The sequence below is a fragment of the Phaenicophaeus curvirostris genome, chromosome 1 (assembly GCF_032191515.1).
Source record: "Phaenicophaeus curvirostris isolate KB17595 chromosome 1, BPBGC_Pcur_1.0, whole genome shotgun sequence".
NCBI classification, from domain to species: Eukaryota; Metazoa; Chordata; class Aves; order Cuculiformes; family Cuculidae; genus Phaenicophaeus; species Phaenicophaeus curvirostris.
Genome location: NC_091392.1, coordinates 204549281 through 204564529, shown reverse-complemented (window position 1 = coordinate 204564529; position 15249 = coordinate 204549281). Strand labels below are relative to the sequence as shown.

Genomic DNA, 15249 nt, shown 5'->3' with positions numbered 1-15249 from the left:
AATTTTTTGCTTGGTAAGGTTGCATTTTAATTTTTCCCATTTAAAACCCTTTGAACAGCTGATATGAACAAGCTGTAAGAATGCACCCGCTTGTGTTTCACTAAATACATCTGAGGTGGATCCTCAGCTGCATCCTGGAAGCGCTGGGTCGTGCGGCAGGGGGAGGCTCTCGGGCAGCTGTGGCCTCCTCTTTGCAAGCCATCTGGGCTGGATACAGCTTAGGTCATGAGAGAATAGCTTTGATTCGCATCATTGAAATAAGGTCACTGAATTCAGCTTCACCAAGCTCTTTCTCTGCCTTGTCCTGAGGGAGGACCCCCTCCAGCCTGTGCCAGGAGAACCAAGGGGCATGTCTGGGGGACGGCTGCGTTGGCAGGTAGCTGCAGAGAGAGATGGCCAAAGTGCAAGGAAGAATATAACCTTTTTATTTGCTTGAGACACATCATCAGTTGCCAACTCATCACTGGCTGTGACATTGTGGTCTTGGGGAAGTTTGTACCTTCAGTGAATTCCTCCTGTGGGTTCACCAGCGTATCTGTGGCTTCACTTGTCATTTTGCGGTAGTTTACTGATCCCCTCTTCTTTCCAGGCGCTACTTATATAGGAGTATATATACAAGAAACTTCTAAAACTACGTACTCATGGGTCTTACTGGAATAAAGAGCAAATCCCTGTATTTTGTCAGTTGGTCCATGCCTCCCATATGGCCCAGCTGTGGTGCTTTGATCATTCATAGAATCATAGAATCACCAAGTTGGAAAACACCCACCGGATCACCGAGTCCAACCGTTCCTATCAAATACTAAACTATGCCCCTCAGTGGTCTTCAGATGCTTTCAGATGCTCTTTGTTTGAAGTGTGCTGTATGTTCAGAGAACCCAAGGTTAAACAGAGGTGGAATCCCTCAGCACTACGTGACTTCTAAGTGACTGAGCGATTTCTGAGGCTTTCAAATCCTTGTGGGAAGGATCTGTGAAAAGCCTTTTAGAAGGTGAGGTTCTCTGCTTCTGCCTCAGGAACTGCAGCGGTGGCACCGGTGGCTCTAGGACTGTGTGCTTTGCAACACGACTGCAGTTTAAACAAAGCTGTCTCTAGGTACATAAGAGTCTCATTAGTGAGTCATGTTATTTTTGCACACCCTGCTTGATCATTATTTCAAGCGAACAACATCCCCAACACTAAACAGTGAAACAACAGTGCCTCCATCTGTAAAGATAAGTGCAGAATTTCAACCAGAATCTGCCCAGGATTCGGAGAAGTATTTTGCTATCTAATGTGCCAGTTACACAGAATTTATGAGAGTAAGTTCAGGAAAGAGATTTGGGAAAATGTCAAAGCTGTTTAAATAGCCAAGACATTTAAGTTTTCTTGGCAAAACTCTACCAGTTGCCTATATGATTGTTATTAAATGTTCCCAGCAGAGATCCTGCCTTTGTTGTAATGAGTACTTAGGGAACTGTCTCTGCCTTTACGACATTTAGTATTTGGAAACAGGTATTCTGAGTCCTGACTCCGTGTAAGAGGTCACCTTCGCTACACGTGCTCAGGCCAAGGATGACTCCTCTTTGCTTGCATTCAGAGATGGTACTGAGCAGTGCTAACAGGCAATGCTTTCCACCCATCTCATGAACCACTGTGCACCCAGAGATTTAGGGAGCTGAAACATTTAAGAAAAAAAAAAGCAGCTGTGGCTGCTGCTGTGGTTTACTTACACAAGCGTAATCAGACTGGAAAAAGCCTTTTCTATCTGTTGCATGTATTCAAGCTCTGAGCATTAGGGTGTTGAAAATGGGTTTAATCTTACTGTTCAGGATGCATCATGTTTTAGTTTCTGGTTTCTCAGAGATGCTGAGTTACTGTGCCAGAACAGAATGTTGCATTAGGCAGAATTGGATGATCCCTCCCATGCTGATCTGCTGTGTCTGTCTCAAATATCCCATAGGGCTCATGATGTTGTCTTCTGTGGTCCCTAGTCTGGGCCTCTGCTCATTCCCTCATGGGACAGTGGCCTTTGTGTGTCTCTATCAGTCTTGGAAATGCCACTCCCGTGATTAAGCTTGTAATTGTTTTGTACAGCAGTGTTGTATGGCTTAGCGTTCAGGTTCTTTGTTGAATACCTGTTTCACTGCCTCGTGTGGGCTGAAGTCCAGCAGACGGGTTGTCTGTTAAACATTTCTGTGACTCAGACTCACTGAAACTCAAAGCAAACCTCTCTGCCAGCTCCCATGGGCTTTGGGTAAGCACCCTACTGTAGTTCTTTTGGACGGCAGATGCGTTATCCCTGTCTGGAGTCATAGATGTTATTTTGCAATGAAGTGGGTAGTTGCATTGTCATCAGTGCAGTTTTGTCTTTTGCTAACTGTGAAAGGTGTATCTGCAGTTGGAACAAAAAGGCTCTTGAAAAAAAAAGAAGTGGCACTGATTGACAATTTAAACTGCTTATTGCTGTTTATTTATGGGCCCTGAAGAGTGATTTTAAATGAGTGAGAATGATTTCATTCTCATCAAGTTTTTTTCATACTGTAATTCTACAGGCAGCTTAAAAAATGCTGGGATCAATTCATTGAAATCACTGTCCGTGCACTCAAGTAATTGTGAAGTGAGGTATCGCTGTAATGCAGGGGCTGCAGCTTTGGCTGAACTGGGTTGAATTCCACATACAAGGACTCTGTTTTCTTCTGAGTAATGGAAAAGGCAGGGCTGTGCAGTGACAGCAAGGATTGAGAGTCAAATAAGAAAGCACTCGCCTGCTTTCTTCTGTTAAATACTTACTTTGCAGAGATTTCAGTTCCTTTATTGAGGAACACATTGTTCTTCAGAGGGAATTTTGACTAAGTGTGTTATTCAGGATACTGACCTATTTTTTAATGAGGAAAGAACCGTTTCTGCCATGGATACTCAAGTTTCAAAATGCCTTCCTCTGTGGTGTGATGAAGCAGTATTGAGGATGATTATGAATGATCTAACCTGGCTCTGAGGTCTCAGGAATATGATTTTCGATGTACTCACCACTGTGCCTATTGCGATCTCAGTGATTTCTGTGGGAGACACAGCAGTGTTGAGCAAAGGTTCTCTGTGTTTTGCTGACCAGAAGGAAATTATATATTTCCACGTGTTGAGCCGGACCTGGATAACAAAGCAACAGAGAAAGCAGTGTGAAACTAACCTGGTTTTACATGGCCTACTAGACCAATAATGAGGACAATAATTTGTTACATTTATAAACAATACAGTTTAATTTCATAGCAATGATCGCAGCTTAAATCCACATTTACTTCTTCATCCTTTTTATTTTCATTCCTCTATTGTGCTGTGAAACTGTCTGTGGATATGGCTAATAACCCAGCTAAATAACCCTCTCATGAATGGGTTTCATTTATTTACTTATTACTTTAGGTTTCCTATCAACCAGCTGCAGCTTCTCGAAATGACTGTGGGAAAATTTTCCTTGATAATCTTTAATGCTTTGAAAGATAAATTCAAACATTTAGCAAGTGAGAAAGGTCTTCCCTTCAACGTGGAAATTAAACATCAAAACTTACATTAGTTGTCAAAAAATCATCTAGTTGTTTTTATTCATCTTAGAATATACAGATGGAAGGTCTAAGTAGACATTAACTGGAAAGGCTCAAAAAAGTTGTAAATTATCAGGTAACATCTTTACCCAACATAAAATAGACATTGAAAGGAAAAAAACTTTCTAAGTATTTTAGCATAAGGACTTTGTCTAATTCAATGAGCTTTACTGTTCATACTTGAGAGACTAGAGCTTACAGGAAACAGGATGAAGATGCGCTTACAGACAGACTGATTGATGGAGTTTCCCATCTGCTTTGTAATAAGTCTGTGCTTAAGTGGCTCATTGAATTGAGTTAGTGCTATTCCTCGAAATACATTTCATTTTTCAGAGTGATCACTCCTACCCACATCTGTAGCACTGTCAAAACAGCTGTTTATGTTATTGCTGTTCAGTGTGACAATCAGACATAGAAACATTACAATAGACCTTGCTTTGGTTCCTGTTGAAGGAAGGAGTTTTGACATTGACTTTGTAGACAACAGGCTCAGTCTAGATATATAATCCATTTTTAGAATGAGTAATGTTGCTGAACGTCAAAGAATTACTGTTTCTAGGATGATCTTTCATCTATGGTTCAGTCCTAATGTCCTTACAAAGGTAAAATTTACATTTAGTTTACTGGAAATTTGTCTATCAAGTAGCAAGGCTGGCCACACACGTACCTTTCTGAATGGGGCAAACAGGCCAAAAGCATCGGCTTTGTAAATAAAAGCTGAGTAGGAAAAATCTGTAGTAAATATGACTGATTCAAAAGCAATTGCTTCCAAGAACAAAAGGGACAAATGAACAATTTCATTCCAATTTTGCAATTGCTCCTCTCCCTCTGGAGTGTGAACCATAATTAGAGCACTTATACAAAATCACATTTGTCAGCTCAGCTGCTAAATTCCCCTTAAAGCTGTTCCCCCTAAAGAGAAATCTGTTATCACTCCCATTACACCCCACAGGTCTCATTTTCACTTTCAGGGACAGAGAAGCAATTACTTTATCTGTATTGAAAATCTCATATAAATGTAACTACAGTGAAGGTGGGTAAAGTCAGATCTACACGCAGGCAGTTCCCAGACTTCATGACCAGCCAGCAAAGAGCTGTCTCAGTTCCAGCAGGAGCTGTATGAAAAGTTGGTACCAGAAGACAGTGCAAGTGTGTTCTGAAGCTGACATTTGTTCCATAGCGGGCCAGTGTTGTAAGGAATGCTCCATAAGCTGCGTCCTATAGATCTCCTAATGAGTGAGAGAAAAATGTCCATTCTAAGACCAGGAGGGATGCTCAGGGACCACAAACCAGCCATCTCTTGAGAGGGTGAATCACAAGTCCCAGCGACTTTTGATGATGTAAGATCTCATGGATCCCTGCCACCAGAGGATCTCTCTTCACCAAGCCTTCTCTGAGCACTTCAAAGGTGCCGCGTCCTCTCATAATTGATGGGGGAAAGATGCCTTTGACAGACATAGCTCTTGCCAAATGTCACTCAGCCCTGATAAACAGATCTTGATGGCATTAAACAAATTCAGAGAAAGGAATTCTTTCTTTCTCAACCATATGTTGTCCCTGCAGAGCGGTAGTTAAGCTGTTGGCACCTCACAGATACTTCTCTCCCTTGGGAGAGAAATGGTGCTTCAAGGTTATCATGCAACTGCTCTGCAGACCTTTGCAGATCTGCAAGCAAGGCTGGGCAGACACCCACCAGAAAGAGTGTACATGTCTGATAGACATGGATGCACTAGGGACCTCTGAACATGGAAAAAGGAAGCGAAAATTTTATTATTATGAATAAATATCGATGTAATTGTTTACCATTAGGATATTTGGCTGTTGAGGCTTTTAGCAATAAAGATAAGAAGTCGTGCACTTGTTTAAGTGCAAAGGTTTCTCAGGAGATGATGAAGACTGCATAAATGCCTTGGGCAATTAGTTATCAATTGGTTTTAAAATGTCATCTAGTGACTCTAGTTCCTATCATAAATCCAGGTGCCTTACATTTAGGTTGATATGGTAATCTATACTGTCTACCCTGTGCCATCCGTTCTTAAAGCTCTCTAAGCACCTAAAGGAAAACCTCTGAGCGTGCACAGAAGCAACCCCATCCTATGACCAGCTGAGTCTCTTTCTTGCCTGAGTTTCAGTGCACCCCCAGCAACCTTGAGTTCATAGAGTCATAGAACAGAATCATAGAATCACCAGGTTGGAAAAGACCCATCGGATCATCGAGTCCAACCATTCCTATCAAATACTAAACCAATAGTTCATACAGAAGCAATGATTCTGTACTTTAGCCTTCGTATTGGCAATTCCTTTCTGCCTACAGAGATCCAAAGCCTCTCTTAGGTATTTCTCTCATCTGAAAAAAGAGCACTTAAAACATGAGATGGAGGACATCAAGTTCACAGAGACCTTTTCAGCCTCTTGTACCCACACCACTGTGCTGCTGGCAGGGCAGGATTTGTCTTTCATCCAGCAGTAGCATAAAACATATAAACCTTCAAAGGAAAACAGTTTAGGGTGTCCCGACTACCTGCTTCTACCTCAGCACCCAGGAAACGGATTGGATTCGGTCTTCCCAGTGCCTACGCTTCTTCTTGACGGGGCTATCCCCAGGTTTCCCAGAGAGGATGCCTTCCATCACCACCTTCCTCTCCACAATGTGGGTTCCCTTTGGGCTGGCTCCAGTCCCTGGCGTCACAGCACTAAGCTAGACCCCACATCTTGCATTTCAAGCAAACCTCTACTGTGCAAAGGGAGCAGGACTCTACAGGCTGTATCCCAAGTGTTCAGATGCGCCTGCAGCAGGGGTTGAAGCTTCAGGCAGACACCTCTTTGTGTATTGTTTGCTGTTGACTGGCTTCAGGCAGCATCGAAGTCAGCGTGCGAGCTGTTAGCACTCCTCTCCAGCTGTGCCTCGCGCTGCCTCTTTCTGGAACCTTAGCCCACAGATGATGCGGGATCACTCTGCTGTGCTATCCATCAGATCTGTAGGTGACACGGTGACTGGCAGCGTCTAGCACAGACCGTCTGGATCTTGCCTCTTCAGTCTGTGGGAATACATTTTCCCTTTTACATGAAAAATCAACCTGGGCCTGCACACAATTTATATTCCAAATACAGGTTCAAGTAAATCAGTGTAAATATTTTATAATTCCAGGCAGAGTTTTATCACCATTTTGCAAAAATTGTTTTGGTTGGTTGATAGAATTTTCTTGCTAAAATCCAAACCATTCTGAAAATCGTTTCTACACTCGAAACACATTTTTCACATTTGAAAGTAACTACAATTATTTATGCTGCTGAGGGCTTTGATATGGAAATGAGAGGTTTATTTAGTGTGTGGATCAAGCTTATAAACAGCTTAAGTCCTCATTCCTTCTAACATCTTAACAGCTGTGCAGTTTCTTACAAAATATGTTTTATCGTTTCAAGAAATGCTGTTAACCTCGCAGTTTTAAAACTGAATGAACAAGGCCTCTTGGACAAATTGAAAAACAAATGGTGGTACGACAAAGGAGAATGTGGCAGCGGGGGAGGTGACTCCAAGGTTAGCCTCAATGTCACCAAAAGCGGGTAAACAGTATGTAAAGTAATTGGTGCATCTGCTGGGGTTTTACCTGCCACAAAAGAGCTTCACCAGTAGCACAGCACTTCTGGTACCTGCAGTTGAAATCGAGGTGTATGCAATTACTGTCAAAGCAAAAATATTTGCATTTGTTTAAGTGCCTCAAGGGGAACTCGTAAACAGTCTCTGCTGTAAGATCTATCACCAGTTTTCCGAAACTTGCATCTTCTGAAATTGCGATGAGCCTTTTTGAAGCTTGCTTTGGAGAACAAGCAGTTTGAAACCACCAGGAGCAATCACCAGCTCACTTTTTTCTGCTATATGGTACTACCCAAAATATTTTTCAGTTACAGTAGAGGAAAAGGGTGAAAATCAGTGTGACTGCCTCCTAGCAGTAATCTAATGCATGATCCAGGCTCAGGGATACACTATTGACACAGACAATACTGGTAGAAATTCCAATTTTCACATGCGTATCCAAAATAGGAGGACAAATTTCAGCTAAAATATCTTCATGCTGACATTTCCTGCTATCTTTCCAACAAACTGAAATCCATAGTGGTTCCCTAGGCAGAGAAGGGATTTTAGGCTGAATTTTAGACTGAATTGATGACAGCTTCTTATTATTTCTGCCTTTCCCTGTCTTCCGTATGGCCAGTGCCTCTACTTCCTTGCCTCTTCACAGCTTCCTTTTGGGAAACTGCCTTGAGATGAAGAGAAGCAAAGATGTGGAAGTGGAAGATGGTGAAGTGGAGGAGAATGAGGATTTTAAAATACTCCTTCCATGCCAGGCAGCATGTAATAATATTTATTTATGTGCTTGTGTGTGAACAATATATGAGAGAATGCTGCACCGGTAACTGCAGACACAGAGCTCGTCAAATACAAATGAATTAGTTTGACTGATTTGTCATACACATTTTATGTAGCTTTCTTAACAGTTGCCTACATTTTTTTTCTTACTATTTTCTCTCCTTCTTTCGTCCTTCTGCTCTTTCATGCTTTTTCCTGGCCTCTGGGACCATCCCTTGAGCTGTTCTGCACTCACCTGGAACTGGTCTCCTAATCCTTTTCCTTTTGCCTTTGATCCTCTGCTCTATCTATTTTCCCCCAACCACTCTGCTTGCCAGCAGTCACAGTTTCAAAAATGGTCTCTATTTTCTCTTCTAAAGTGCTTGGGTGTATTAAACCTGATGGCACTTACCTGCAAATGGAGCAGACACAAACTTCTTACGAGAAAGTTGACAAGTAAACCATGAACCTCCCATGTTGCTATTGTTTTGTGCTTCACTAAAGCCCAAATTTTTGCGTTATTGGGGGTGGGATGTTTATTTATAAAAATGTCACAGTCGGGGAGTCACATCATTAAAAATACATCCATTTTCTTAGAATATGCTTCTCAAAAACCTGCCATGGTTGAAAGGTGAGAGAAAAGCTAGGTGGCAAATTAAGGAGGCTTTTAACTTACTTTTCCTGGTTATCAGCCACTGGTGGAGTCACAAAGCAGGAAAAAGGGAGCAGCTTGTGGCAGAGGGGACAGGCAGGGCTTCACCAGGGAAATGTCTGGAAGTGCTAAAAGAGCAAGTTGGTGAGATGGCAAGTGACAGAAAAAGGAGTAGGGGGAAAAAAGTAGAAATGGAAGGTAAGCAGTGCAGTTCATGCAGAAACAGGGAGTATCTGTGAATTCAGGAGGGAGGAAGGAACACATTGCCAATGGAAATAAACAATAAGTGGTACAGGCAGTTCAGGATGCAGTAGAAAATACGGTGGGCAAGGCAGTGTTAGCAAAGGATGGAGAACATGTTGGAGCTCAACCTGTAGTTCTGTGACTACATACAGCCTGCCAGGATTATTCATCTGACCGCAAGCCTGTTTCTTGCCACAGTTTTTCCCAGGCACAGCTGAACAAGTAGGCAGTACCAGTACTCCTGGAAAGCCCCAGGTCTATCGTGCACTTGCATGGCCCACGTCCAGTAGGACCAGGCACATCATGGAGATGAGTGAGCATTACCATGCTTCTCAAATTCTACATTGCAGCAGCATCTGGTCTTGTTTTTTTTTAAACTACAGCTGCTCTGACTCCCCAAAGTGTGAGTTAGCCATTTATCATCTACAAAATCCATTTCCTTGTTCAGGAACAGTCTTGAAGGATCTGATCAATTAAAGTCAATAAGACCTTTTCTAATGAATTAATGGAGCTCAAAATATTGTAATATTATATGCTATCAACTGATCACCAGTGGGACACTATGCACTGTTGTTGTAAACCTGATGGCTACCAACAAGTCCTGAAGTAAGTTCTTAAGCAGTTCTAGACAATACTTCTTTTCATTGTATGGATTTTAAAAGTACCAACCCTGAGCTTTGTTAGTAGTTTCAGTCCAAGGCTTTCTACTGTCATGAACAGGAATAAGAACATTCTGTTCTCCTGAAGGAAGCACAGCAACTGAGACTTGACTGATAACCATGCTGTTACTATTTGAGGTTCACTGGTCAGAATATGAGAGTCTAGACCCAGAATAAGCCTTCATGGTAGTACAGAGGACTATTGAAATTGGGGAATTTCATGTGAGCTCAGCAGTATGCCAAAGGTTTGTGTTGCTTTGTGAAACAAGATTGCTCCTGCCTCCATTCAGTGCTCTTAAAACGTCATCTCTAGCCTTCCCATTTATTGTTCCCTTTAAGGAACAATATTCCAAAATTCAGAAAGACAGTTCGGAGAGCCACCCTGTGTGAACCACTTGTGGTATAGTGACCTTGGTAATCAAGCCATGATTGAAAGTAAAACGGAGGTCCCCAAGTCATTTGAAGGTGTTCTGTATGCCATCATCAATCCATATGATGCATGGGAAGGTATTTAAACACACTTTCTGCCACTCTGCTCTGTTGTTTTTATAAAAGCATAAGTGGAAGGAAGCTGTGATGCTGAGCTCTCCTCCAGTCTTTGCTGGCAGCCCTCAGGAGAACGCAGTGGCCCTTGTTTTTCATTTAGTAGATGAGAATGACCTTACACTTAATTAATGGCTCAGCCATGAGCGAGTAACGAAAATGCTCCTAAAGCATACTGTGACTGCGTTTTTAAAATCGCTGTCTACCAAAATTCTGTAGTGGTTTTCAGAACTGCTCAGCATTGTAATTTCAATGCCATAATTGCCCATTTGTTGTCATGAACACAACTAACTCAGAACTTCATTAGTGCCATTTTAAAGCACTGTGATTGCGCTGATGTTGCTGGCACAAGATCCGGCACGAGGCTCTTCAAAAACAGTCCTTCCAATGGCAAATGATTGATGACAGGATAGGAGGAAATTAGTAGGAAGCCACGAGAGGAGGTAGAAGGGCTGAAAACATGATGACAAAGTGGAAAACCAGTGTCCCTGCACCATCACTGACTTCAGCACGTGGGTGAAGAACATGGTCTCCTATGCTGTCGCGCGATGGATTTGCACTGTGGCTACACAAGACAAATTCTTCTCTATTTAAAAAGGGCAATCTCTGTATCAAGTATGTTTTACTTAAGTACACAGCTCTTGCTCATGTACAGCAGACCATACTGATGTTTAGTTTCTGCCCCTTTTAACATCAGTGGGTCTATTCACCAACTGCTTGTGTAAACAGTGCAGTAACAAGTTTTAGTCTGAGTTCATGATGCTTATTTGGAGAGGATGTTTTCAAAGAAAGGAAAGATGCCTAGGTAAGCGATTTGCCCTGAAAGTCAAGGTGATCTGGGCATCCATCTCCCATGGGATCTGATGAAAGTCTCCTATTAAAATTTAAAAAACCTAAGTCTAATCACTACACCTGCAATTGCTTGCTGTGATTGACAACAAGTATCTATGTTGCTATTCTGAAAATTGTAAGCAAAATTACTCCTTTTCCACTCTGCAGCCCCTAAATCTGGGTTTCTCCTATTGAACCATGTGCATTACCCTTCGCACCTGATTGATTGATTTAAAGGGGGACAAAAATCCTATTCTGAAAGTGTAAAATATTTTGAAATTTAGACATATTACTATTTTTCAATTTAATTTTAAATTTAACTCAGCGTGATTCTCTCTCATCACAGCTAGGATGAACTGAGGGGAGATGTAAAGGACACATCATGTCTCATTCACATGGCAAGCAAGAAAATGAGGGGCAAAGGACAGGTTACCCCATCCTTGTGCCCTGATTCAGGAGGTATCTCAGCAAAAACAATGGAGAGGAGAAACAGGGACCTGGCTTCAGATATATCACTGGCTGTATTTCAGTGAAAACCAGGAATTGCCTTATCTCTGCTGGCCATTGCTATTGCATTCAGTTATATATTCAGGATAGCGTGATAATTTCAAGTGTGAAATTGATTGCTTTTCCCAAGGGAAAACCTGAAAGCTTCCTTGCAGAGACAATGCAAAAAGGACAACATTGAAGGAACTACAGCTGCAGAAAAGAAAAAATCCCTGTCTGCATCAGGCTTTATTATACCTAAACTGTTAGGGCTGACAAAACAAGCAATGGAAAACCTCTGTCTTCTGACTTGTCCCAGCTTGCTGCTACTTTTGAGAGTTAGCATTGAGTCCTAATTATCACTTTAATCAATTTAATCCACAACAACTCCACATGCTTCTGATTTTACATGTGAGAGCAGTACCTGGATGTCCCCTATCCTTGTCATAACCAGCCCCATTACACTGCTGGGATTTAGGAGCACCAAAATGTGACTCGGTGCCAATGCATCACATGTTACAAGTGACAACTATCCAAATAATATCATTTCACACTTGTACTAGAAGCAAACAGAGGATCCTATTAACAGGCAACTTGCCAGCGCTACCCACTCATTTCACAGCTGTGGTACTCTCATATTCCACTGTCAACCTGCACAACCTGCTGTCAGGAAGCCTGAATACAAAATGTAAGTTTGAATACTGGAAAAGATCAAGAAATAGACATTTCTAGAGTATTCTGTATGAATTAAATGTGTGGGATTTGGAAAGTGGATGAAGCACTTCCTTTGCTGAAAGGGCTCATTTGAGAGTACCCGAGAATCTCCTCACCCAACTGTACCTGTCAAAAACTGTCATTTCTCCATGGCACCAAAGCTTCTTCAGCAGTAAATGAAAAGAGATGAGCGTCTCAACATCATGCTTCATCCTTTGTTAAAACTGGTATCTAAGCTCACCCTTTGGAGCTACAGATTTTTTCCCTTAACCGCACGGAGACCTAGACAGGTAGCCAAAGCTTGGGGCATAATTTATGGGTGAAAAAAGTGGGGTGAAGTGAATCTCCCCTTTTATGTATATATACAAAGAGCAATCAGAAAGTATGGAAAGACAGGATCCCTAAGGCTAAGAGTAGCATACTAGGTTCGGGAGCTGTTACTTGTGTATTAAATATATATATGTGTATATACAAACATGCACAAATATATTCATACATAAGCATCTGGGCATTTCCAGTTAAACCAGTTATAGAGTGTAACAAGCCCCTTCCTCTTTCATAGCAACTATTTTAGTAGGTTCAGTTACACTATACTAATTTATGCTTGCACTGGTTATTTATTAAGTCTTGAGCTCATGAATTAACACTGTAGCAAGGCATGGATTATGATGCATTATGAGAGATTAATTTTCCCATTGGAATCTGCTGGCACACACAGGATCAGGTCCTATGTCACATAACATTACCAGAAGGCTATCTATCACATGCCATTTCTGTTTTATCTACCTCCTTCTCTCATATATATTGTATTTTCATGCACACCTGCACATAAATAGATATCCATATGCTTACCACGCTAAGAACTGGATAGTCCATGATTCAAAGCGGAATGTATAGAGAATAAGTCTGTTAACCATTTAATAGGATTTTAGAAAATAAATTGGTACAACTGCATGAAGTGGGACATTACCATAATACTCTGAGATTATGTACTGATTTTAAGTAACTTCAGTGCAAACCCATGGTAGTTCATGACTTTGAGGCATCAGATTAGGTTTCATCTCAATATTAAGTCACCCACAGCAAACGCCCCAAGTAAGAGAAGATATTCCAAGCCATAATTTATCATCAGCCTAGAACCTACATTTGAAAATAATGTTGAAATAGGAAATAAAAATGAAAGATTGACTATCGTATTCTTCTTAGATGAGGATAAAGGCATCACAGCTCTCCCCCTAAATTCTCTGTGTGCAGATCTCCTGGTTACAGGTCTGTGTCAAGTGATAATTTTGAGGGCAGTAAATGAAATAGCTATAGCCAAGTCATATTATTAGTTTGTGTGTATACAAACTAAAAATAGATTGAAACAAGGAATACCAATTATTATGTTTCTTAAGTCATATATCTAGTTGTATTATCTATGCCTCCAAAGGGTATCTTGTTAATATGTCTAAGCCAATAGTTTTGGGTTCACAGTAATTGCATACTATTTATTTACAAATCTTCCCCAGCAGTATGTGCCTGTTACCTAAAGCGATGGAGCAGGTCCCGGTCGTATGTCTGTCTCTAAACCTGGGCCAACAGTACATGACATAGCACCCACTGTGGCCTCTGCTCTGTCACTTTGCAATGCGATTCTATGTAGTTTTACTTGAATAACATAAAATAACATATATAATGTTATTTATGTTATTTTCCACGTGAAGAACTCCTGTAAACCTTGCCGTTTTGAAACTCAGTGAGGCAGGCGTCTTAGACAAGCTGAAAAACAAATGGTGGTACGATAAAGGTGAATGTGGACCCAAGGACTCTGGAAGTAAGGTCAGTCGCTACAGTTCGGGACCTACTATCGTGTTCACAAAGCAGTAAAGGAAGTAATAAACAAAATGACTTAGAAATAAAATAAGAAGCTGTAGACATAGAATGAATCGGCCTCGCCCCATCTTGTTGGGGTTCACACTTTAATTTAAAGAAGCACTATTGCTTTTTGAGGTCTTCAGTGATGCAAATCACCGAACGTTGTCCTACATATTCAGGGCATCTGTTTGAAGAGTTGCAAGACAGATTTTTGGTTTTGGTTGTTACCTTCCTGCCTAGGGGGGAGATGGACTTTCCCCATGGACTACTTAGGAAATGTCCCTTCACGCCTTCTGCTTTCAGAGCTCGCCTCCCTCAGTGGTTTTCTGAAAAGGCAAAATGCTAGCAGGAAGGGTTGCCTTTCATCACTGCCCAGTGTGGCTGTGCCTGGCTCCCTCTGAGGTGCTTGGCTCCTCAAGGAAGACTTAACTTGGGCTTTGAAGTGAAAGGCTTTGATAATTAATAACTTCATATAGCTTCCAGTGTTTACCCTTGTCCATTCCCTAACAGTAATCCTGACAGCTCCAGGGAGTGGAGCCTTCTCTGTTTCTCTCAGTTTGAAGGCAAAACACAGAAGTGGATATTTTCTGATGGCTCAGAAGCACCACAGTCAGTGCCAGCCCTGTATTCAGTAGTCTGAAATTTCTTCACAGCGTCTGTCTCTGTGCCAGCTTGTGCTGTCCAGAGCTAAAAGGAAAGCGTGATGGGCAGCAACTGCTTGCTGTCTGCGTGCCCTGAGAGTTACCCTGGGAGTTAACCTGGGAGACAAACTTCCAACACATTTTGCTTTTTCTGGCAAGTGCTTTGGAAGAAGGAGTGAAAAGCAATTAAAAGGATGGCAGAATACCTGCAAATGACAGCTGAGAAAGCCTTAACCCACAATACGTGTTAGGTCTGGTCTTTCTCAGTCCTGCCTCCTCCTTGTTTGCAAGCACCATGTTAGCAATTGCCACCAGAGGATTGCAACAGTCAGCTCCAAGATATTCAGAGTGCTTTTAGCCAGGTAAAAGCAAACAGACAAAGCAGAACCCAGCGATAAGCCCCAAACACCTCTATATGTCCTTGGGAATTGTTACTGTGTTGATCTACTGATCACACAATAAATAGTGCCTCTTTAAATTAAACATCCAAATGATTTGCATTCTTCATAAGTTAAAATTTCATAGAGATTACAATCAGAAGTTAAGTACTCTTCTTACTTGAGATAAAGATTATGTAGTCTATGTAAGACTAAAAGTTTATAAGTATGTTAAGGCGCACAATGTAGTATATGGAAGTCAATCCTGAGGGAGTTTCTTGAGATCTGTGCTAAAAATGCACATGGATTATAAATGAAATATA

At 41.5% G+C, this 15249-nt stretch overlaps 1 protein-coding gene across 8 annotated transcripts in view; it reads left to right on the top strand.

The window, feature by feature from the left end:
- Window positions 1-15249, top strand: part of GRIA4 (glutamate ionotropic receptor AMPA type subunit 4) — a 239829-nt gene that overhangs the window by 215689 nt on the left and 8891 nt on the right. For 3 of the 8 annotated variants that reach the window (XM_069883475.1, XM_069883480.1, XM_069883478.1), the window contains exon 14: window positions 13758-13872. The exons of 1 other annotated variant lie outside the window; for it this stretch is intronic. In XM_069883475.1, the coding sequence (XP_069739576.1) occupies window positions 13758-13872 (115 nt within the window). Of the gene's footprint in view, window positions 1-6998; window positions 7114-13757; window positions 13873-15249 lie in introns of all 8 variants that reach the window. 4 more of the 8 variants (XM_069883476.1, XM_069883479.1, XM_069883481.1 and 1 more) reach the window with 2 other exon arrangements.